Genomic DNA, 25350 nt, shown 5'->3' on the forward strand with positions numbered 1-25350 from the left:
CATCTGGCTTTTTTCCAAATAGAGAACAGAAATGTACATTGGAAAACATAATCCCAACTATAAATATAAAATGATGGGGTCTAAATTAGCTGTTACCACTCAAGAAAGAGATCTTGGAGTCATTTGGATAGTTCTCTGAAAACATCCACTCAATGTGCAGCGGCCGTCAAAATATTGGGAATCATTACGAAAGGGATAGATAATAAGACAGAAAATATGATATTGGCTTTATATAAATCCATGGTACACCCATGTCTTGAATACTGCATGCAGATGTGGTCACCCCATCTCAAAAAAGATATATTGGAATTGGAAAAGGTTCAGAAAAGGGCAACAAAAATTATTAGGGGTATGGAACGGCTGCCGTATGAGAAGAGATTAATAAGGCTGGGACTTTTCAGCTTGGAAAAGAGACGACTAAGGGGGGATATGATAGAGGTCTATAAAATCATGACTGGTGTGGAGAAAGTAAATAAGGAAGTGTTATTTACTCCTTCTCATAACACAAGAACTAGGGGTCACCAAATGAAATTAATAGGCAGCAGGTTTAAAACCAGCAAAAGGAAGTATTTCTTCACACAACGCACAGTGAACCTGTGGATCACTTTGTCAGAGGATGTTGTGAAGGCCAAGACTATAACAGGGTTAAAAAAAGAACTAGGTAAATTCATGGAGGATAGGTTCATCAATGGCTATTAGCCAGGATGGGTAGGGATGGTCTCCCTAGCATCTGTTTGCTAGAAACTGGGAATGAGTGACAGTGGATGGATCACTTGATGATTACCTGTTCATTCTCTCTGGGGCACCTGGCAATGGCCACTGTTGGAAGACAGGATACTGGGCTACATGGACCTTTGGTCTGACCCAGTATGGCCGTTCATATGTTCTTATATTCTTAAATATGTATTGAATACTTCTGCCTTTTCTGCATTATTATTGACAATTCTACCATTTCTATCTAATACAATTTTTAGGATTCTTTTTGTCCCCAATATAATTTTTAAACTCCTTATTGTCCATAGATTTCTCCTTGTGTCCTTTTGCTTCTCTTATTAATTTTCTACAATTGCTAGCAACTGATTTATATTCATTACTCTCAACTTCCCCTTAACTTGCCTCAGATGTTTCTTGTGACCCTCAGTGTAGCCTCTCTCCCCTCCTAGAGGCAAGGGTTACAGCTTACTGAGTCACCTTCATCATTGGCCAGTCAACGGGTTTTGTGTAAGAACCCTCTTTAGTCCCGGTCTTCCTTCTTGCGTGGGGGGGGGGGGGAGGGAACCTGGGCCTGCCCTCTTCTCCGGGTTCCAGCCCAGGAACCCTAATTGGCAGCGGCAACAGGTTGTTTTCCTATACTTCTGGAGCTATAGCCCTTCCCTGGGCTACTTCCCCAACTGTCCCTCCTAGCACCCTCCTCAGTACCTGACCACGCTTGTTCTCCCAGCTCTTTTACTGCCCACCTTCTTTCTCCCAGTCTTCCCACAACACACCTTCTTACTCCCAGCTCCTACCAGCCAGCCTCTCTGAAGGGACTTCCTTTTAAATTAGTCCCAGCTGGTTCTAAATGGGCTTCAGGTGATCTGATTAGCCTGTTTCCCTTGATTGCTTCTAATCAGTTCTTAGTTGGTTCCAGGTGTCTTATGGAGTTTGCCTGACTTAATTGCTTCTAGCACCTTCCTGACTGCTCTGGGGTAGCCCCTGCCCTGGTCACTCAGGGAACAGAAAACTATTCATCCAGTGTCCAGTGTGTTTTCCTTCTGCCAGACTCCCGCACCCAACCAGTCTGGGTCTATCACATTGCTTTCATTTGCCCACTAAACTGGGTTGATTTTTTTTTTAACCAGTGTGGCCTTCTTTCTCAATTGTGGCTTTTGGGCATCTAGTAAAATATTCTTAAACAGTTCACAATTATCATTCACATTTTTCTGTTTAAATTCTCTCTCCCAACTGATCTGGCTCATAATTGTTTTTATCTTTGTGAAATCAATCCCTTTTAATGTATCAAGTATATATTTTACTGGTTTGGACAATATTCTGTTTTCACATTACAGTGTGATCAAGTCATGATCACTTGTACCTAGGCTACCACTATTTTTTAGATCCATGATCAATCCTTTATCTGTCAAGATGAGGTCTAATATAGAATTCACGTATGCTGGATGCAACGTTTTCTGAGTTAGGGAATGATCATTTATAATATATAGAAATTGCAACAACGATTTAGTACTGGTAGCATGGGACCTCCAGCATGTGTCACTAAGTTGGAAGTCCCCCATGATAACTTTTTTTTTAACCTACACATTATAAGTAGGTGCTTAAAAAGACAGTTATCCTGTTCTCTAATGTGATTTGGTGGTTTGTATCAGACACCAACTAGTAGCCCATCTCATGCTTTATCTGTTATGACATTGAGCCATAAGCATTTAAGATCATTTTCTTCCAAGTTGTCAGTGAGTTGGAAGCAGGTAATCATTTTTGACATAGTGTGTCACTCCTCCAACCCTTTTCTCTATTTGATCCTTCCTAAATAGGATATAACCATTGTGACAGGGTCGGGCTAGATGGCTATAGGAGAGTAATAGAAGGCAGATATATTAGCCCCAGGCTAAGTAGGTCCCTTTTCCCTGGGTAAGGTAACAGGGAAGGTTCCAGAACAATCAGGAACCTTCTGGAGACAAATTAAGACAGGCTGATTAGAACACCTGCAGCCAATTAAGAAGCTGCTAGACTTAATTAAGGCAGGCTAATCAGGGCACCTGGGTTTTAAAAAGGAGCTCACTTCAGTTTGTGGTGTGCGTGTGAGGAGCTGGGAGCAAGAGGTACTAGGAGCTGAGAGTGAGAACGTGGACTGTTGGAGGACTGAGGTGTACAAGCATTATCAGACATCAGGAGAACGGTCCTGTGGTGAGGATAAAGAAGGTTTTGGGAGGAGGCCATGGGGAAGTAGCCCAGGGAGTTGTAGCTGTCGCACAGTTGTTCCAGGAGGCACTCTAGACAACTGCATTCCACAGGGCCCTGAGCTGGAACCCGGAGTAGAGGGCGGGCCCGGGTTCCCCCCAAATCCTCCCAACTCCTGGTCAGACACAGGAGGAGTCGACCTGGACTGTGAATTCAGAAAAACGGCCAAGCTGAGGGCTGCCGTGAAGCTCCAAGGCGAGCAAATCCGCCAATAAGCGCAAGACCCACCAAGGTAGAGCAGGAACTTTGGTCACACCATTGATTTTAACATTCCAATCACGCAGATCTTCCCCCTAAGTTTCAGTAATATGAAGTAGGTCAAATTTATGCTCATAATTGCATAATTCCAATTCTTCTTCTTTACTACCCATGTTCCTAGCTTTGGTGTATAATTAAATAAAATGTTTCTTTTCTTCATGTCCACTGGTGTCTTGATTAATTATGTGCTTTATTGTGTGCTAAATGGATGCTCCTTTGTTCCCTCTTTTTATCCTGCTCTTTTATTATTAGTTTAACACCCACCTGGCTACTCGTAGACTTTAAGGTCAGAAGGGACCATCGTGATCATCTAGTCTGACCTCCTGCACATTGCAGGCTACAGAACCTCACCCACCCTCTCCTTTAATATACCCCTAACCATGGATGAGTTACTGAAGTCCTCAAATCATGATTTAAAGACTTCAAGTTACAGAGAATTCACCATGTACACTAGTTTAAACCTGCAAGTGACCCATGACCCATGCTGCAGAGGAAGGCAACACCCCCCCATCCCTAGTCTCTGTCAAACTGTTGCAGGGGGAAATTCCTTCCTGATCCCAAATATGCGATCAATTAGACCTGAGCATGTGGCAAGACCCACCAGGCAGGTACCTGGGAAAGAATTATCTGTAGTAATTCAGAGTCCTGCCCATCTATAGTCCCATCTCCAGTCGTTGGGCATTTTTGCTACTGGCAGTTGCCAATGGGCCACATGCCATTGTAGGCTGTCCCATCATACCAGCCCCTCTATAAACTTATCAAGTTCAGTCTTGAAGCCAGTTAGTTTTTTTGTCCCCACTGCTCCCAGCCTGTCCCCCAGGAAATTGGTTCTCCTTCTACTGAGATGGAGGCCATCCAAACTGTGAAGCCCCTTCTCTACACAGAAGATGGACCAAGTATTCCACAAAACCAAAACCTTCTGTCTTACATCACTTAACTAGCCAGCGATTTACTTCCAAAATCTTTTGCCTTCTGTCATCCTTTGCTTGTAGGACAGGAAGGATCTCCAAGAAGATCACTTGGACATTCTTCTGCTTCAGCACCATTCTGCATTCCTTGATGTCATCTTTAAACTGTAAAGTACCCTGTAACACAGTGTCATTATTGCTGTGATATGCACCATTACCAGAGGAACTTTGCCTGCCAGCTTCAGTAACATCTCTAATCTTAGAGTGATGTCTCATGTCTTGGTTCTGGAAAGGCAGTGCACCACCCTGTTGTCCGCCTGTTCCTTGCAGAACATTCTTTCCATTCTTCTTAGCATAAAATCCTCTTCAGGGGTCATCTATCTTCCATGAATGGTTGAAGATTCACTTAAAATTGAAAACTGAATCACTGTTGTAGGATTACCTTAAACTTGGAGTTAAATTGCAACTCTCCGTATTTTATAATGCCAGAGTCATTCCTGTGGAAGCCAGGTGCCTAGGTATTTCAGGCATAAGGATCCTTATCCAAGTCTAATAACTTGATCCAGAGTTGGCTTTTTCATATTGATGTTTTTGTTGGGATAGATCAAAATGCATTTTTGAACTGGTCTAAGAAAAAATGTCACCTCTGATGTATCAACCTTTAAATAAAAGACTGAGCAGGATTACAGACTTTTACCTTGGAGACCAAACAACCTCCCTTAAATCCCATTATTTTCTACTGCTAGTTATGCATTTTGTGGATATACATTTATCTTTCTCTCATTACCCTGGTTTCACTGTAATTCCCTGTGTCCTGTCCCGGCCATCATATTAACCTTATTTTTAATAAAGAAGCATATATTTTGCCTGGATATTTATATTATTGCACTATTTTCTAATGCCTGTATAATTGTGCATTGACCTGGTGTCAGTGTGTTAAGACAGATGCTTTCCATTAAAGAACATTTCTCTGGACACTGGCCCTCACCGTTGCACTGTTTTTTTGCAGCAGAGCAGCAAAGAATTTTGGAATGGAAATGTTGTTGTCTTAGCACTCTAGGAAATCCAGCGTGACGCTGGTTGCAATAAGAGCATTCTTGAATTGTGCGTCAGGGATGAAAACCAGCATTTCTGGGATGTAATGTTTGTAGGTAGTGGTGGTGGTATGTTGTCCATCCTACCTTCTGATGCATCAGATACATTGTGGAACCAAGTTATGTCAATATGTACGCCCGGAATTACCCTTTGAATATTGATAACAGCGCAACCCATTGCAAACAGGCACAGTATAATCTGTCTCTGGAGTAATGCTGTGGATCATTTGAGGCTGTCTTGTCCGATGTGACAGCACTTTGCTCTGGGTGGGTAGCTGGTGGGGCAGTTGCTCTTCATTATACTCCCCAATCTTGCCATATGCTGAAGAATTAAGACTAGTAATGTTGTTTGTATGAATTTAAATACCCCCAGTAAAATTGCAGCCCTGTTCAAATTCTCCTCTCAAAAACACTGGTGCATAATAGATGATCTGTGGGTGCCAGGATGAGGAGTGTATGTGTTAAACAAGAGGTTGGAGGAGGTAGATGCAACAGAAGAAAGGGCACATGAGGAGGAGTGTTGAGATACTACAGCAATAAATACATTATAAATAAGGCTACGATTTAGTCACGGGTATTTTTAGTAAAAGTCATGGACAGGTCACTGGCAATAAACAAAAATTCATGGCCCCGTGACCTGTCCATGACTTTTACTAAAAATACCCGTAACTAAATCTTGGTTGGGGACGGGGGTAGGCACCCTAATGGAAGGGGGTGTGTGGCTGGCCCCGGGGCCGCTCCAGCAGCAGCTGCAGAGCTGACTGCGGGGCCATCCAAGCAGCTGGCTGCAGAGCCACTCCAGCAGTGGCAGATGTGACTGTCCATGAGGCCACCTGAACAACAGGCCCTGGAGCTAGCTGCATGGGCGGCCCTGAGGTCAGCCACACTCACCATCACGGAGGTCATGGAAAGTCACAGAATCTGTGACTTCTGCGACTTCCGTGACAGACATGGAGCCTTAACTATAAACCCTCGCGGGCAGGCAGAATGATATGTTACAATTAACATTACATTCTTGTAAATAAATATACTAACTATTAAACATTTATATTTATTCAGTATTATTTTCTTACAAACTCTTTCAAATCCCACAAAATAAGCCTTATTTTCATAAGTACACATAATTAACACATTTATAAAATAAATATTTCCTACCGCACAGTTCTCTGGGATCATGTAGAGACCCCTCCCACAAACATGTAGAAAGGGAAGAGTTCTTTGCCACTATGGTTTTCGTGTCTGCATTTTCAGATTCATATTTCTGCTTTGACAAAAAGTATAAAAGATAATTCACACTGACATTTTAAACATATCTGTGACGGGGCGGACTGGCCCCGCACTGGGAATGAGAGGGTCAACCCTTCCCTGCTGGCAGAGGAAGCCGCACCCCTGAGGCTCTGCTGGGCATGCTCCAATAGAGAGTCAAGTATAAAAGCCTGCAGAGCTGCTCAGTCAGGGCTGGTGGCTGAGGAAGGAGGACACCCAGCGGAGGCTCCAGCCCAGGAGCAGTGGCGACTTGTATAGGAGGGAGCCGAGGGGCCAGGAAGTGGGACCAGAGACTGGCAGCTGTGGGAACCCCAGGGAGCCACAGGAGCTGAGGAACCTGAAGACCCTGATGCCACAGGGATTGCTACATTTGGAGAACTGGTAGGAAGTGACCCAGGAAAGGGAAAGCAGTAGTATCTCCCACCACACTGAGGGCAGCGTGTTGCGGTAGGATTCCCCGTTGACCCGGGGCGGATCATGCCATCAGTGACAGGGCCCTGGGTTGGAGCCCGGTGAAGATGGGTGGGCCCAGGCTCCCCTACCTGGGGTCTCTAACCCCCGCCTTGTTTTTGTGATGACATAATTCACCGACCCCTCTCTTATCCCAAAGGAGATAGATGAACTCTGGCTGCTGGGTCGCACTATCCTAAGAGGGGAAGAGAACTTAGAGGGACTCTGGCCCTCAGGTCACACTGCTTTAGGAGTGCACTGTAGAGACTCTGGCCACTAGACCACGGTATCCCACCAGAGGAAGAGAGTTTTGGGAGACTCTGGCCATTGGGCCATACTGCTTTAGGAGCGTACTATAGGGACTCTGGCCGCTAGGCCGTGCTATCCCACCAGGGTAAGAAGATTTAGAGGGACTCTGGCCATTGGGCCATACAGCCCTGACTACCGGGGAGGTTGTGAAACCGGCGTAGAAGCCGGGAGGTGGGGTTAACCTCCCCCCCACCCCCAGAATCAAAGGGGTTGACGAGGTACAAAACCCGCCACAATATCTCTTAGTCTCTTAGGTGGATTTAAAGGGCAAAGGTTAACTTTAGGAATCTTGGACCTGTTTTGTCATGAAGCTAAATAAATAAATATTCTTTCAGATCAAACCAGACTTCCTACTTAAAATAAAATAATTAGTTTCTTCTGTTTACCTTTCTAACTTCAGTGAACGCTTTCACTACTGATGTGTCTAAAATCCTGTTTTCCAGATTATCCTTAAGAATTGAGCCAGGAAGCAGCTCTCCTCGACTGGTCTCCTCCAAGGAAGATCTTGCAGGTATAAAAAGTTGTGAATATTTGAATCTCAACAATGTAACAATATCACATCTGTACTTACATAAATCATTCTCTCTAGTTTATGCAACTGGAGTTTCTAAGCTTGTTATGCCCATATAGTGAATCCAATTCACATCAGCATTCTGCCTAGGGATTCATTGCATTTCAAATGGGAAATTGCATTTTATTGTAATTAAATAGGTATGCTGAAAGAATTGTCAGAAAATCAATACCTCATTCTGAACTTCAGAGCATTGAGTGATGTAGATGATCCTAAAAATGTAATAGTTGTAGAACTGTCAGTGATGAATTTTTCAGTAGTGAGCACCTGACTTCAGTATATTTGTAATACCAAAAACAAGTGGTCACTTGGTAAAATAAATAGCCAATCAATTTAGAACAAATCACACAGCATGAGGTTAGTTGGGAATTCACTGCCATGGGTGGTCAGAATCAGATAGTGTGGCAGCATCATAGAAATAGCCAGATGATTGTATAACTGCTAATAACGATTGCAGGTGGTGAACTACGATGCTCATCAGATATCATGCTCCAGTGGTCAAGAAGGAAGTTTTGCCTTTTCGTCTGCAGTAGAATGGCAAATCCTATAATCTTTTAAAAAATAAGTAAAATCAAAACCTTTAGAAGTTATTCTTCACTTGAAGAGATTGTAGATGGAGCATGCATTCAGCACTGTTTGGCTAATGGGTTTATCGATCTCTAATTTCACATGAAACTGGAAAATGAGCATTTCTGAGGTTAGTGGTTGGCAAGCTCCACATTTTTAATAGCCAGTATACAAGCCAAGTAGGTATTTTCCTCTGTACTTTTGAGTAAAAGCACAGAGGTATTCCAGCTCTGTTTCCCTAGAGATAATCCCTGGGGCTGGCCAATACAGGTTGGCAAGGGTGCAGTACTGCTAACCAAGTTTGTCTCCCCACCAGCCTTGTCACCACATCATTCCTGCCAGGGACCAGCGTGCCCAGTGGTGTTACTCTGTGCTTCTTTGTCAGACTTGTTTCCATGGAGCAGTCCCTTAAGAGGTAGATTTCAGAGTAGCAGCCGTGTTAGTCTGTATCCGCAAAAAGAAAGTACTCCTTTTCTTTTTTCTAAGAGGTAGAGTATCTCTGACAGCTGAGCATTGATAAAGATTGCTAACTTATAAATAAGCATAATTTATCACTGAACACAAATGCTACATAAGGAATAGATAGAGTATTTGTACATGAAACAGAAATTGGATGGATTCAGTGTTTGTTGCAAACGTGCTTTTTCATTTATACCTATCTAGTGAATAGAAATCAGGACTGTATCTCTTTCAGTGTGCTTGATTCAGTGCAGTAAATAATAAATTAAGTTCTCTACACATAGTTCTGTGTAAAGTAGCACATTAAACTAAGGAAGGGAGCTATATCACCTCGGGAAAGGGTAAAGGAGTGTTGTGATAACTACCCAACACTATCTATTATCTATCTATACAATAGAATTCATAAGAGATTTTGGCTGGAGTCTGTTTCCCCAATATACAGACATGCTTCCCCATTATCTAATAAGACTTGTTCGGAAGCAGAATGAAGATGGTAACCACACAATAGAGGCTGTTGTCTCTTTTTGTCTTATGAAAGGATTTGATATAAGTGACTTGGGACAACTTGGATGTTTCATTATTTTATTTCTAAGTGCCCTGTTACCAGTTTTAAGGTAAAGTAACAACCTTCACAGCTACTAGATTCCATGTGGATCTGTGGGATTCAGTGGGAGCTTGGGTACAACACACTGCTTCCCTTGACTTGACTGAATAGACACTGAGGATATTATGACGCATAAAGTCATAGAAATGGAGCCTTGTTTTACCAAAACTAGGCAACATGTTTGATTAAAGGACCACTGTTGAGATTGGTTGGCCCAAAATGCGAACTTACCTTTTTATTGCTCATATGTTTCCAGAAACTATGTCGTTCTGTATGATGAGGGTTTGTGATTTGAGAGCAGTGGTTTGGAAAACAAATTCTTCAAAACCTGCTTGCCTTTATTTGATTAACCATGCAATAAGAAGCTTGTGTGTGCAGCCCAGCCCTCATGGACAATAAATAACTAGTGTGTAACTAAGTGCCCAGGAACAGCCCTATAATAACATATTGGTACATGCATGCAAGTGGGGGTAGGGAGATATGTAACCAGTTTTCAGTTTTGAGCATCTAAGAGCTTTTTCTAAACAGTGAGGGAAAATGCTTTTAAGAAACTGAAGTTTATCTTCCTATCTTGGCAGTGTCCTTTTAAAATATATAAGATTCTTTGTAGATACAGTGGTATTTAGTGTTCACTTGGGCTTCATCTTGTTAATATAGTGCTAGGATTCCAAATAGATTGTAGGCTTAGATATGTAATCTGGCTTTGTGTTGAAATATTTGGATTATCTTGACAAATGAGTTAATTTTTACTAAGGCAGCCCCAGAAGAAGCTATGTTCAGCTGAAATATAAACATAGAATCATAGAACTGGAAGGGACCTCAAGAAGTCTTCTGGTCCAGTCCCTTGCAGGACTAAGGATTATCTAGACCATCCCTGACAGGTGTTTGTCTAATCTGCTCTTAAAAATCTCCAAAAACGGAGATTCCACAACATCCCTAGGCAATTTATTCCAGTGTTTAGCTACCCTGACAGGAAGTTTTTCCTAATGTCCCACCTAAATCACCCTTGCTGCAATTTAAAGCATTCCTTCTTGTCCTATACTCAGAGGTTAAGGAGAATTTTCTCCCTCCTCCTTGTAACAACCTTTTATGTATTTGAAAACTGTTACCATTGCCCCCCTCATTCTTCTCCAGACTAAACAAACCCAATTTTTTCGATCTTCCCTCATAGGTCATGTTTTCTAGACCTTTAATCATTGTTGTTGCTCTTCTCTGGACTTTGTCCACATCTTTCCTGAAATGTGGCGCCCAGAACTGGACACAATACTCCAGTTGAGACCTAATCAGCCCAGAGTAGAGCAGAAGAATTACTTCTCGTGTCTTGCTTACAACACTTCTGCTAAGAAATCCCTGAATGATGTTTGCTTTTTTTTTTGTAACAGTGTTACACTGTTGACTCATATTTAGCTTGTGATCCACTGTGACCCCCAGATCCCTTTCTGCAGTACTCCTTCCTATTTTGTATGTGTGGAACCGATTGTTCCTTCTTAAGTGTAGTACTTTGCATTTGTCCTTATTCATCTTGCTTACTTCAGACCAATACTCCTGTTTGTCCAGATCATTTTGAATTTTAATCCTATCCTCCAAAGGACTTGCAACCTCTCCCAGCTTGGAATCATCAGCAAATTTTATAAGTGTACTCTCTATGCCATTATCTAAATTCATTGATGAAGATATTGAATAAAACTTTCACATTTGGGTTCCTAAAGTTAGGCACCTAATAAGTTGTCTGATTTTTCCGATGTGTACTGAGCACCCACAACTCTCACTGAAGTCAATAGATACTGCTCATACTTAGCAGCTCTGAAAATCAAACCAGATTTTTAGGTGATTTTGACCTCCTAGTTTGAAGGTGTTTTCCCATACTCCATTTCCCCAGTACAGTACCCTTGCTAATCACTGTGAAAAATCTGGTAGATTCAGAAAGAATTTCTGCATTGATATTGTGATATCTTAGGGATGATAAATTAGGCATCAGGTTGCAGTGTTGTATGAAGGAAAAAAAAGGCCCATGTACTTTTGAACTGTATATACAAAGACACCATATCACAGCATAAGGAGCCCTTTTCTGCATTATAATGTTTTACTCTGGGGACCTCATTCCCAGAAAGATATTGACAAACTGTCAGAAATTCTTAAGTACAATAAAAATAGTTGCAGAGCTGGAGAAATTAATTTACATGAAGGCATTAATAGCTAAATCCATAAGCAAAGGCAGTTGTGAAAGTACCGGAAGTTGGAACATTTACAACTGAACTGGATAAAAAAATGTATAAACATAAACTATAAAAGAATCCTGCACTCGCCATGGAATGTGGATGGTATGATCTAATAAGTGACTTTTCTAGATCAGCATTTGCCTCTTAGCCTTGAAACTAGAGCTAAAATAATTCATAATGAATAATTCATCTTCAAGAGCCAAAAACTCTAGAAAACAAATAGACATTATGTGAGCTATGTGCATCCTCTCTCATGGGTTTGAATATTTAGACCTGAGATTTTATATTGAGCAATGGCCCCAACCCTCTATCAATCCCTGTTCAAACACTGTAGTTAGCAGCTGGTGAGCAGCAGAACCAACTGGTCTTTAGTCTGCAGTTTGCTGCATCCTCTCAATAATTAGTGGAAGTGTAGTTGTTAGTTTTTTGTGTATTTTTAGGGCTGTCAAGCATTAAAAAAATTAATTGTGATAAATCACACAATTAATCTCACTGTTGAACAATAGAATACCATTTATTTAAATATATTTGGATGTCTTCTACATTTTCAAATAAATTGATTTCAATTATAACACAGAATACAAAGTGTACAGTGCTCACTTTATATTTATTTTTGATTACAAGTATTTGCACTGTAAAAAACAAAAGAAAATAGTATATTTCAATTCACCTGATATAAGTACTGTAGTGCAATCTCTTTTTCATGAAAGTTGAACTTACAAATGTAGAATTATGTACAAAAAATAACTGGATTCAAAAATAAAACAATGTAAAACTTTAGAGCCTACAAGTCCACTTGGTCCTACTTCAGCCAATCACTCAGACAAACAAGTTTGGTTACATTTGCAGGAGATAATGCTACCCACTTCTTCTTTATAACGTCACCTGAAAGTGAGAACAGGCGTTCGCATGGCACTGTTATAATCAGCATCGCAAGATATTTACATGCCAGATGCGCTAAAGATTCATATGTCCCTTCATGCTTCAACCACCATTCCAGAGGACATGCATCCATGCTGTTGACGGGTTCTGTTCGATAACGATCCAAAGCAGAGCTGGCCGATGCATGTCCATTTTCATCATCTGAGTCAGATGCCTCCAGCAGAAGGTTGATTTTCTTTTTTGGTGATTCGGGTTCTGTAGTTTCCGCATCGAAAAGTTGCTCTTTTAAGACTTCTGAAAGCATGTTCCACACCTCGTCCCTCTCAGATTTTGGAAGGAACTTCAGATTCTTAAACCTTGGGTCGAGTGCTGTACCTATTTTTAGAAATCTCACACTGGTACCTTCTTTGCGTTTTGTGAAATCTGCAGTGACAGTGTTCCTAAATCAAACATGTGCTGGGTCATCATCTGAGACTGTTATAACATGAAATATATGGCAGAATGCAGGTAAAACAAAACAGGAGACATACAATTCTTCCCCAAGGAGTTCAGTCACAAATTTAATTAATGCACTATTTTTTTAACGAACATCACCAGCATGGAAGCATGTCCTCCGGAATGGTGGCTAAAGCATGAAGAGGCATCCAAATGTTTAGCATATATGGCATGTAAATACCTTGCATTACTGGCTACAAAAGTGCCATGCGAATGCCTGTCCTCACTTTCAGGTGACATTGTAAACAAGAAGCAGGCAGCATTATCTCCCGTAAATGTAAACAAACTTGTTTGTCTTAGCGATTGGGTGAACAAGAAGTAGGACTGAGTGGACTTGTAGGCTCTGAAGTTTTACATTGTTTGTTTTGTTTTTGAGTGCAGTTGTGTAACAAAAAAAATCTACATTTGTAAGTTACACATTCACAATAGAGATTGCACTACAGTACTTGTATGAGGTGTATTGAAAAATACTATTTCTTTTGTTTATCATTTTTACAGTGCAAATATTTGTAATCAAAACTAATATAAAGTGAGTACTGTATACTTTGTATTCTGTGTTGTAATAGAAATCAATATATTTGAAAATGTAGAAAAACATCCACAATTATTTAATAAATTTCAGTTGGTATTCTATTGTTTAACAGTGCGATTAATCACAGTTAATTTTTTTAAGTTAATTGCGTGAGTTAACTGCAATTAATCGACAGCCTTAGTATTTTTTCATTATAGTTTTTTTTTTTTTAAGTGTGGTGCTTTTTCACCACACTTGGGCATGGTGCCAGTCGTATACCTTATTCATTGGCATCTTTGGACTGCTCTTGCTCCAATGTTAATGAAGCAGCCTGGGAAGAGTGAATACTCTCTTGATGGTATCTATTCCAAAGTCTTATGCTGAAGCTTTCAGAGGCTTGAACCATGGATTTAAAGACTTTTGAGGGAAAAATCAAAGCTGGTCAAGCAGGCAGGTGCTGCTAAGACTGCAGGTTCATTGAAGCTGACAAAACAAGAGGCATCCTAGATCTTTGCATCCCACTAGCCAGCCAGTCACAACTGGAACTGAAGAAAGAAGAATCTTTATCCAAAGGACTTTCTCTGCTGAGAGCAGCATTGCGCTTGGGAGCTGGTATGGATAATGTTTTCATATCAGATGTTCTCATTTTTCTGGAGGTCGTTACTCCAGTGCCATCATTCTGATTACCATCCACTCATTCTTTAAAACTAGAATTCAAGACTTAACTGACTGCCTGCCTGAGAATCTGATCTTCTAGTATACATAATGCTCCTCTGAATGAACAAGGAATGAAATGAATATTTTCTGTGTAATAGACTCTGCTTCCTCTGTGATGTTTATGCATAAGCTCCCATTCATGCTGTGTAGAGCTCTGCATATATGTTAGTGAGCCATACTCCCTGTAATTTCCAGGTCAACTGAAGAATTTGGGTGTATTAAGTTAATACCACTTCATGGAGTCATAGAATCATAGAAGATTAGGGTTGGAGAGACCTTAGGAGGTCATCTAGTCCAACCCCCCTGCTCAAAGCAGGACCAACCCCAAATAAATCATCCCAGCCAGGGCTTTGTCACGCTGGGCCTTAAAAACCTCTAAGGTCTAAAAGCTGGAAAGAGAATAGGAATGCTGCATTTACAGTTTTCTAATTAGGTTATTCACTTTGGAAAATGAGGAGAAATATAAATATTTCTCTGAACCAGACTAAAAATCAGAACATGCAAATTATATTTACTGAAATAGTATCCATCAGCTTGAAAGCTGTACTGTTTTAAGCTATCTTGATTTGCCAACTTTGTCTGTTCTTACCCAATAGTTGATGAGAGGAAGCAGACCTGATCTGATAAGTAGTTTTACATTCAGAATGACATTTATTATGATCAAAACCTAGACCACTGAGTGACTATGATGGGATATACAAACCCCACATTGGGCAACATGGGGTTAAGGGATTATTTTGGGCTCAGCCAGCCCCGCCCTGTCACACCTGCAGCAAATGCTCCATCTGCTGGAGGAATTAAAAGGCAGGGAATTAGCTCATTTGGGTGGCAGAGCTGGAGGTGAGAAGAGTCACAGCTCCAGCAGTGCAGAGCAGAAAGAAGCCTAAGACTCTGACACAGCTGCCCAAAGGAGCCCTCCCAGAGGTAAGGGAGGACCCACCTCAGAGACCACCAGAGAGGGAAGTATCCTGTGGACCTTGGACATTGGTAACATAAGAACGGCCATACTGGGTCAGACCAGAGGTGCATCTAGCCCAGTATCCTGTCTTCCGACAGTGGCCAGTGCCAGGTGCCCCAGAAGGAATGAATAGAACAGGTAGTCATCAAGTGATCCATCCTCTGTCGCCCATTTCCAGCTTCTGGCAAACAGAGGCTAGGGACACCATCCCTGCCCATTCTGGCTAATAGCCATTGATGAACCTAGCCTCCATGAAATTATCTAGTTCTTTTTTTAACCCTTTTATAGTCTTGGCCTTCACAACACCCTCTGGCAAGGAGATCCACAGGTTGACTGCGTTGTGTTTAAAAAAAGCCTTCCTTTTGTTTGTTTTAAACCTGCTGCCTATTAAGTTCATTTGGTGACCTCTAGTTCTTGTGTTATGTGAAGGACTAAATAACACTTCCTTATTTACTTTCTCCACACCAGTCATGATTTTATAGACCTCTATCATATCCCCCCTTAGTCGTCTCTTTTCCAAGCTGAAAAGTCCAAGTCTTATTAATCTCTCCTCATATGGCAGCCATTCCATACCCCTAATAATTTTTGTTGCCCTTTTCTGAACCTTTTCCAATTCCAATATATCTTTTTTGAGATGGGGCAACCACATCTGCATGGGTGTACCATGGATTTATACAAAGCCAATATGATATTTTCTGTCTTATTATCTATCCCTTTCTTAATGATTCCCAACATTCTAGTCCCTTTTTTGACTGCTGCTGCACATTGAGTAGATGTTTTCAGAGAACTATCCACAATGACTCCAAGATCTCTTTCTTGAGTAGTAACAGCTAATTTAGACCCCATCATTTTATATGTATAGTTGGGATTATGTTTTCCAATGTGCATTTCTTTGCATCTATCAACATTGAATTTCATCTTCCATTTTGTTGCCCAGTCACCCAGTTTCGTGAAATCCTTTTGTAGCTCTTCATAGTCTGCTTGGGACTTAACTATCTTGAGTAGTTTTGTATCATCTGCAACTTTTGCCACCTCACTGTTTACCTCTTTTTCCAGAATATGAATATGAATAACCCCTCTTATTGTGGTTTGGATTTCCCCACTAGGGGAAAGCATTGGACTAAGATGACGCCGACGGGTAGGGGGGTACGAGAGGAAGAGGCCCAGGGAGGACAGCCTGAAGCAGCCTTGGTTGCCAGACAACTGGTAGTCCAAAGTGTCCTGAGTCGGAGCACAGTGGAATGGGAGGGCCCGGGCTCCCCTCCTCACAATCCCATTGCGGCCGTGACCACGAGGACTCACTGTCCAACCAGACCCCAAGTGAGGACTGTTACAGTGACCGAGAGAGAGAGAAATTGATAGATGTATTCTAGATTAGACTTTGCATCCAGAAAGTGGTTTATATCATCCTTGTTTATAACTCAACGAAAGTCATTTAAATAAGCTGTTAATGATATACATGAAATACTGCTGCAGCCATGCAAGATGGAGCAAAATGAACTTTTCTATTTAATTATTTTTACAAGTGTGCAAGGAGTGATGAATTGGTACACGGGTGTCCACCAAATGCCAGAGCCCATCAGATTTCAGCTCTTTCTCTTCACTTCCTTTGTGCCATACAAATCTTGTGAGTTTAGCTAAGGTGATTTATGCCTTCATTCAGCCAAAGGAGAACACATCTGTGGTATAAGTGTAACCCACACACCTTCTGGGTATGGTGTTCTGTCCCATCTAGTGGCACCAAGACCGCTTAGAGAGATTGAGTCAGCTCTACAGTCATAGCTAACAGCCATATCGCTTTTAGCGCATGCAGTAGAGGCTCCTGCACTAAGCTCCAGAGGTCCCAGGTTCGATCTCGCCTGCTGAGGACCGGGTTCTGTCGGCATTACATAAGCAGTAAAAAGCATTCAATTTCCTGTTACATTCAGCCCCTAAAACAAGACAGAAATTCTGGTTACAAAACAGATCATAGAATCATAGAATATCAGGGTTGGAAGGGACCTCAGGAGGTCATCTAGTCCAACCCCCTGCTCAAAGCAGGACCAACCCCAACTAAATCATCCCAGCCAGGGCTTTGTCAAGCCTGACCTTAAAAACTTCAAAGGAAGGAGAATGCACCACCTCCCTAGGTAACGCATTCCAGTGCTTCACCACCCTCCTAGTGAAAAAGTTTTTCCTAATATCCAACCTAAACCTCCCCCACTGCAACTTGAGACCATTACTTCTTGTTCTGTCATCTGCCCACCACTGAGAACAGTCTAGATCCATCCTCTTTGGAACCCCCTTTCAGGTAGTTGAAAGCAACTATCAAATCCCCCCTCATTCTTCTCTTCCGCAGACTAAACACTCCCAGTTCCCTCAGCCTCTCCTCATAAGTCGTGTGTTCCAGTCCCCTAATCATTTTTGTTGCCCTCCGCTGGACTCTCTCCAATTTTTCCACATCCTTCTTGTAGTGTGGGGCCCAAAACTGGACACAGTACTCCAGATGAGGCCTCACCAATGTCGAATAGAGGGGAACGATCACGTCCCTCGATCTGCTGGCTACGCCCCTACTTATACATCCCAAAATGCCATTGGCCTTCTTGGCAACAAGGGCACACTGTTGACTCATATCCAGCTTCTCGTCCACTGTAACCCCTAGGTCCTTTTCTGCAGAACTGCTGCCTAGCCATTCGGTCCCTAGTCTGTAGCAGTGCATGGGATTCTTCCATCCTAAGTGCAGGTCTCTGCACTTGTCCTTTTTGAACCTCATCAGATTTCTTTTGGCCTAATCCTCCAATTTGTCTAGGTCCCTCTGTATCCTATCCCTACCCTCCAGCGTATCTACCACTCCTTCTAGTTTAGTGTCATCTGCAAACTTGCTGAGGGTGCAATCCACACCATCCTCCAGATCATTGATGAAGATATTGAACAAAACCGGCCCTTCTCCTCCTTCCCCTCTCCCTCCCACAGAGTATACTAAAGATCATTGCATGGAGACATAGTTTTTCTCAGTGAAGTATCCTCTGTCTGTGTAAGGCTCAGTGAAACAGTTTCATTTGTTAGTATTTCTGTTTGCAAAATATTGGAGAAAACCAGCTGTCCATTTTCCACCTGGATTGCCAACCAGTTTTCCAGTAAATCAAAACAGGAGGCAGACATTTGATTGAAATGAATGTCTCACAACAGGGTATTTTTTGTATTAGTGGTAATCTCATTACATTGCCACATTTATGTATAATTGTAGATAGTGCTTTTATAGGAAAATTGCATCCCCTCATATAGAGAAGTTTGTTATAAATAGTTTTAGAACATGGGACTTTACCAGAAGTTTAATCCTGTGTTTTTCAGGGACTCTTCTGATTCACACAACTTGATTGAGACTGTTTTTAAGTCCCTTAGATCTGCTATAAAAACAGGACATTAATGATGCACAGAAAACGTTAATTGTTCACATTTCCCAATTGAATGCCTTAGCTGAAAAATGGCATCTATGTTCCTGCAGTGTTGGGTAAGAGATGGCCCACATTACATCCAGTGGACAGATTGTTTTGGAAGATAGAGCTAAGTATTTTTTTCCCCAGAGCAAAACAGAATATTTGACATAATATGTAGCAGATATGTTTAGAGTTCCCAGTGTCTGACATTCTTTAGAATTAGAACATCACTAAATGCGATGTTCAGTACAGACAGCTACATGTGTTTTTTCTAGTGGATCTCAGTGTCACTCTGAAAAGTAGCTAATCAGAACATAGAAAGTTTGTTTTTTACAAAAGCTTTGTCTATTTTGTCTTTTTAAAAAATGTTCAAATACTGAAAGAGTAATACTCATGGAAAAAATAGATGCTAACAGTAGGGACCTGATCTGTATTTTATATGATGTTGAATGGATCCATGTGAGAGTTTCCCAAGCATTGGAATGTGAGCTCCCAAAGCGGAATCTGGATATTTTTAACAACCCCGTCATTCAAGGGTCAACATTTTACATCTCCCCTTTAGACTGCATTGGTGGTGAGAGTCTGGTGAGCAGGTTCTTCAGAGGCAGTGTTGAAGTAGAGCAGTCATCAGGGCTTAGTTATAGATAAGATCTGTTATTTCTTGTGTTTCCACTGTGCTTTAGAATGGAGAAATCCATCACTATTGAGGCCCCATAATACTTACTGCCAAAGGAGTAAATAGGCTAAATTCTTACCTCAATATAGATCCATAGTAACTCCGCAGAAATCAGGTTCTTCTTCGAGTGCTTGCTCATGTTGATTCCATTCTAGGTGTGTGCGTGCCCATGTGTGAGGTAGTTGGAGATTTTTGCCTTAGTGGTATCCATAGGGCCAGCTGTGGCGCCCCCTTGAGTGCTGCGCTCATGCATCAGTATATCAGACGCTGCTGGCCCTATGCCCTCTCAGTTCCTTTTTACCGCCCGTGGTGGTTAGTCGGCGCACCTTTCCTTGCATAGCAAGGGCTTGCGGTTTTGTCTTTTCTGACTTAGAGCCTTAGGGCCTTGTAAATAGTTTGTTTATAGTAGTTAGTGTTAAGTGGGGGTCATGCCCCGGTCTCTGGGGTCTCTGCGTGGACTGTAACAGGCCCAGGGCTGGCCTTACCATGAGGCAAACTGAGGCGGCTGCCTCAGGTGCCAGACTGTGGCGGGGGGGGCACGCCACTAGGACCAAGAGTATAGAAAATTGTGTCTGCTGCTGGTACATATGTATTCTCTCTGCTCTAGATGCACAGAGATGGTGGAGTGCTGTGCTGGAGGAAGGCGGGGCACAAGAGACATAATAGGCAGGCAGGAGAAAAGGTGAGAGGGAATAATAGAAAGCAGCAGGAGCTGCAGGGAGAGAGGAGGAGGAGCCTCTTATGTACCTCTCTAGCACCCCCAGGGGTCTGGACTGATTAACACCGGCTTCTCAGGGAGCTTCCTGTTTCCTGCTGCTTCCCGGAATCCACTTGAGGAGAACAGGCCGTCAACTGGAGTAGTAGGAGCCAGTTAAGCCCTTAAGACGCTGATATCTTCCCTCACTCGGGCCCTGCTACCAGCCTGCTTATTTGTCCCCTTCAGTTGAGCGCTGGGAGCCACTATAGCTGTCACAGAATAGCAGTCATGAGTGAAAGAAAAAAACGCCCCTCTGGGGCAGCATTCAGAAAAAGAAAGAAAGCAAAGGAAGCTTTTCTGTCTAAGCAGGAAGGAGCTCTCCTGAGATACATAGACACAAATGTTCACGGTGAGCCTTCCGGCCTCAGTGAGGATGTGAGTGGTGAGGAGATGCCTGATCTTCCAGTTAGAGTGCAGATGACCTGGCAGCTACTGCAGCATCCATATCTGGATGTAACCATGCACATTCCTGAAGAAAAGTGTAGATCAGAGAAGAGTGTGGTGGAGGTGCAAGAAACAGCTTTCTGCTGGGTTTAGTTCCTTCAGTCTAGATGATCCAGGACTGTGGACCCACTTGAGCAGTAGCCTGAGGGACTTCCTTGTACTGCATGGGCCACAGCAAGTGAAGACAATGAAGACAATTCCCCAAAGACAATAAAAATAGAAGTTTCCATCCAACACATTACTGGCGTGAAATCCCAAGTGGTGACAAAGTGGAGAGGCCATGGCTTATGTACTCAAAAACCCAGAATGCTGCATGCTGTTTTTGTTGCAAACTCTTCCAGTCTAATGTTCAGCCACACTGGGTTCTACAGAAACAAAGGACTGGAAAAATCTGGCTAGAAATCTGACATGCCATGAGAAGGCAGCAACTCACCAGAGAGCATTCCATAGGTGGAAAGAGCTTGAGATGAGACTAAGGTTAAAGGCCACCATGGATGATCAGCATCAAGAGAAGAGTGCATCAGAGTCTCTTTACTGGCAAAATGTTCTGAAAAGGCTCGTTGTCATTGTGAGAATGCTTGCGACCCAAAACCTAGCACAGCGTGGCACTTCGGATCAGCTGTATGTGCCAAACAACAGAAACTTCCTTAAAATTATGGAGCTGATGGTTGAGTTTGATGCTGTACTCCAGGAGCATCTAAGAAGAGTCACCATCCAAGAAATGTACACACACCACTACCTTGGAAAAACAATTCAAAATGAGATCATACAGTTACTGGCAACAAAAGTCAAACAGAAGATTGTGGCAGATCTGAAGTCAGCAAGATATTACTCTCAAAAAGAAAAGGAGTACTTGTGGCACCTTAGAGACTAACCAATTTATTTGAGCATAAGTTTATGCATCCGATGAAGTGAGCTGTAGCTCACGAAAGCTTATGCTCAAATAAATTGGTTAGTCTCTAAGGTGCCACAAGTACTCCTTTTCTTTTTGCGAATACAGACTAACACGGCTGCTACTCTGAAAGATATTACTCTGTTATTCTGGACTGCACACCTGACATCAGCCATATGGAACAAACGACTTTAATGGTGCATTTTGTAACAACAACAGAACCTAGTGAAAATGTCCCTGTAATAGTGACTGTCATTTGAGCTCCCCGCCTCAGGTGCCAAAATGTTGTGGGCTGGCCCTGAACAGGCCTATGCCTGTAAGTGACCCCCACAGCAGCTGCCTCAAGTGCTTGGGGGAATCGCATGTGAAGGACAAGTGTCGTTTTTGTGAACATTTTTGACCCAGGACTCAGAGTGGGATATTGACTTGCGGGCTTTCCTCATGGAGGCTTTCCTTTGTTTGGCTTCCAGGCCGTCCCACCAACACTCGCCTAGTACCTCAGCCTCGTTGTGCAGCGCACCCCCAGCACCAGGCTCTGCCCAGCACCGCTCCCCATCGCCAGTGCCCAAAAAGTAAACAAAGAAGCACAGCTCCCTGGCACTGAGCAAGAAGGGCCATGGGACATGGGGTAAAGGACCCAGTTCGGGCCACCCTGCCACTCCAGAGCCACATGGACGTGCCTTCTCAGTCAGGGCCCTTAGCCCCTTAAAGGATCCACCACCGACTCCCGGGAGTGGTAGGGAATCCAAACCCCTGACGGTACCGAGAGAGCAGAGGCCTCCGTCCGCGCCGCCGGCACTGCACGTGCCACAGGAAACTGCAAAAGCTCCCCACGAGAGCAAGCCAGCTGCTAAGACCCTGTAGGGAGCAGTGGAGCACCTCTGATCCCCCAAGACAAGGCAGTGCTCTCCTCCACGCTGAAGATCTCCGGAGTCGGAGCCCAGATCCTCTGGGGCTCGCCCTCGTTCACCGCAATTGCGATCCCCACCATTTCTAAGTGGATTAGCTAAGGGGAGGCGCCGGTCTCTGTATTGCCGGTACTGTTCACCCTCCCCACAGATTGTCCTCTCAGTGCAGCTTTCAGTCGCCTGCCTCATGGAGCACTCCCCATCCTGATTCTGGTCCCCCAGCCCTGGCACCGGTCCCCTCGATACTGGCGCCGATCCTCTCACTCCAGGCACCAGTCTCCAGCGGCGGTGGCTCCACCATGGTCACTGAAAGGGGATTTCTCTGGAACGGAAAGGCAGTTCAGCCCCTCGCCCAGACTCCACCGGCCCAATTGGTCTCCCAAGGCCGCATCAAGATCGATGACACTTCCTTGGCAGCACAGCCAGTGACCAGCACAGTGGCCTTATTGGCGTCATGCTTGGAGGTAGGGGTAGGGGAGACCACACCCACCTTTAAACCTCCCTCCCCCATGCACCTCCTCTGGTGATACAGTCGTCATCTTCATCCCTGGATGAGGTGGTTACGGGACCCTCAAGAGCCAGCCCACCTGACAACTTTAAAGAACACCAGGCCCTGCTTCGATGAGTGGCTGAGAACTTGGGCCTAGAGGTGGAAGAGATGGCTGAGTAGGTGGAGACCTTGTTCAATGTCCTCTCAGCCTCTACCCCGGCCCATGTTTCACTACAAGTGCATGACAGGGTCCTCAAAATTGTCAAGACCCTATGGAAAACCTTGTCTTCCATCCCTCCCACCTCCAAAAGGACCAAAAAGAAGTACTTTGTCCCAGCCAAAGGGTTTGAGTACCTTTATACCCACCCACCTCCGGACTTGCTGGTTGTCTCTGCGGCCAACAAAAAAGACAAGTGGGGCACACCAGCTCAACTCCCCAAAATAAAGAGGCGAAAAGACTGGACCTTTTTGGGAGATAAATTTATTCCACTGCCAGCCTACAATTCCAGATGGCGAACCATCAGGCCCTTTTGGGCAGGTACAATTTTAATTCATGATTCTCCCTCCATAAGTTCAAGGAGTCCCTCCTGCAGGTTTTGGCCCCAAGAATTTGGCACCCTGGTGGAGGAAGGCACTGCAGCGGCAAGATGCTTCCTTCAGGTGGCGTGGGACTCAGCGGCTAAGGTGGTCGCAGCGGCGGTGGTTATGAGACGCATCTCCTGGCTTCAGACCACTGGCCTTTCCCAAGAGATGCAGATCTCGATCCATTCCTCCCATTCAAGATCCAGATCTCCCATTCAATGGGAATGGTCTCGTCTCCAAACAAATGGATATGAGGTTGCATGGGTTGAAGGACACTCGGGCCACCCTTCACTCGCTGGGCATGCATATGCTGCAGTCTGCACAGAAGCATTTCTGGCTGCCCCCGCCACCAAGGCCTTGGCAGCCTCGTCAGGGATCTGCTAGGAGAAGGAACAGACACACAAGTTTTAGTCGTCACCGCCCTTCCTCCTCCCACTCACCCATGCAGCCTGGCCTGGCGAAGCATCCCGGGGGCCAGAAGTGCTCATTTTGAAGGTGCGCTTGAGAGCAATGCCCCAGTCAATTCCCTGTCCTTTCCTCAACTGTCTTCATCCCTACCATTCGGTCTGGTTGCAGGTCACTTCGGACTGCTGGGTGCTGGACATAGTATCTCGGGGCTATATCCTGCAATTTTCAGCCGCCCCTCCCTCCCTCCCCCGCTCTTTCCTGTTCCTCTTCAGGAACCCTTCTCATGAGCAACTCCTCATTCAAGAGGTCAAGAACCTCCTGCACCTAGGGGCGGTGGAGGAGATCCCTCAGAACATGAAAGGAAAAGGGTTCTATTCCCACTACTTCCTAATTCTGAAGTCAAAAGGGGGCCTCAGACCCATCCTGGACCTGTGTTGCCTCAACAAGTCTCTCAAAAAGTTGAAGTTTCGCATGGTCTCCCTGGCCTTTGTCATCCCCTCCCTGGATCCAGGAGACTAGTACACCACCCTCAACTTAAAGCACACTTATTTCATATTTCTATATTCCCAGGTCACAGACACTTCTTCCATTTCATAGTGGGCGGGCACCATTTTTAATTCACAGTGCTGCCCTTTGGCCTCTCATTGGCCAGTATGTATGCCATTCATCTGATAGCCATGCAACTGCCTGGAACCAGGAAAGTCGTGGCGGATCACCTCAGCAGGACTTACTTCTCTCACCATGAGTGGTCACTCCATCCAGAGGTGGTTAGCATAATCTTCCAGAGGTGGGGGACTCCCCAGGTGGACCTGTTTGCATCCAGGCAGAACAGAAAGTGCCACGTGTTCTGTTTGATCTGGGGAATGGACAGGGGCTCCCTGTTAGATGCCTTTCTCATTCCATGGTCAGGGGGACTGATGTATGTCTTCCTGCCAGTGCTGCTGATTCACAGAGTCCTTGTGAAGATCAGGCAAGACAGGGCAAAAGTTATCCTAATAGCCCCTTCGTGGCCTCTTTTGCACTGGTTCGGCACATTGCCAAGCCTTTCGGTAGCCACCCCGCTGCAGCTGCCCCTCTGGCCGGATCACAGAGCCATGGCAGCCTTTTGCATCCCAACCTGGCAGTGCTGCATTTGATGGCTTGGCTACTGCATGGCTAAGCACAGACAAACGGGCTTGCTCGGCCCTTGTCCAGAAGGTCTTGCTGGGTAGCAGGAAACCCTCCACCAGAGTGACTTACCTGGCGAAATGGAAAAGATTCATGTGCTGGGCCATGCTTCAGGAGATCCTGGATTACCTGCTGCACCTCAAACTCCAAGGTTTGTCCCTGTCATCGATCAAGGTCCACCTGGTCACTATATGGGCTTTCCATCCTCCATTCCAAGGCAGGTCAATCTTTGCTCACAACATGATGGCACAGTTTTTGAAAGGTCTGGAGCATCTCTACCCACATGTCCGGGATCCTGTCCCTCCTGGGGCCTGAATCTCGTGTTGTCGATGTTCATGGGGGGGTCTCCATTTGAGTCTCTGGCTTTCTGCTCTCTCCTACTTCTAG

The 25350-nt window shown here is 44.0% G+C and overlaps 1 protein-coding gene across 3 annotated transcripts in view; it reads left to right on the forward strand.

Moving 5' to 3' along the window:
* RALGPS1 (Ral GEF with PH domain and SH3 binding motif 1) overlaps positions 1-25350 on the forward strand; it is a 394814-nt gene that overhangs the window by 327313 nt on the left and 42151 nt on the right. For all 3 annotated transcript variants that reach the window (XM_074973513.1, XM_074973514.1, XM_074973515.1), the window contains one exon: positions 7684-7751. In XM_074973513.1, coding sequence (XP_074829614.1) covers positions 7684-7751 — 68 coding nt within the window. The remainder of the gene's footprint in view (positions 1-7683; positions 7752-25350) is intronic.

This window comes from Natator depressus, chromosome 16 (genome assembly GCF_965152275.1).
Source record: "Natator depressus isolate rNatDep1 chromosome 16, rNatDep2.hap1, whole genome shotgun sequence".
Taxonomy (NCBI): Eukaryota; Metazoa; Chordata; order Testudines; family Cheloniidae; genus Natator; species Natator depressus.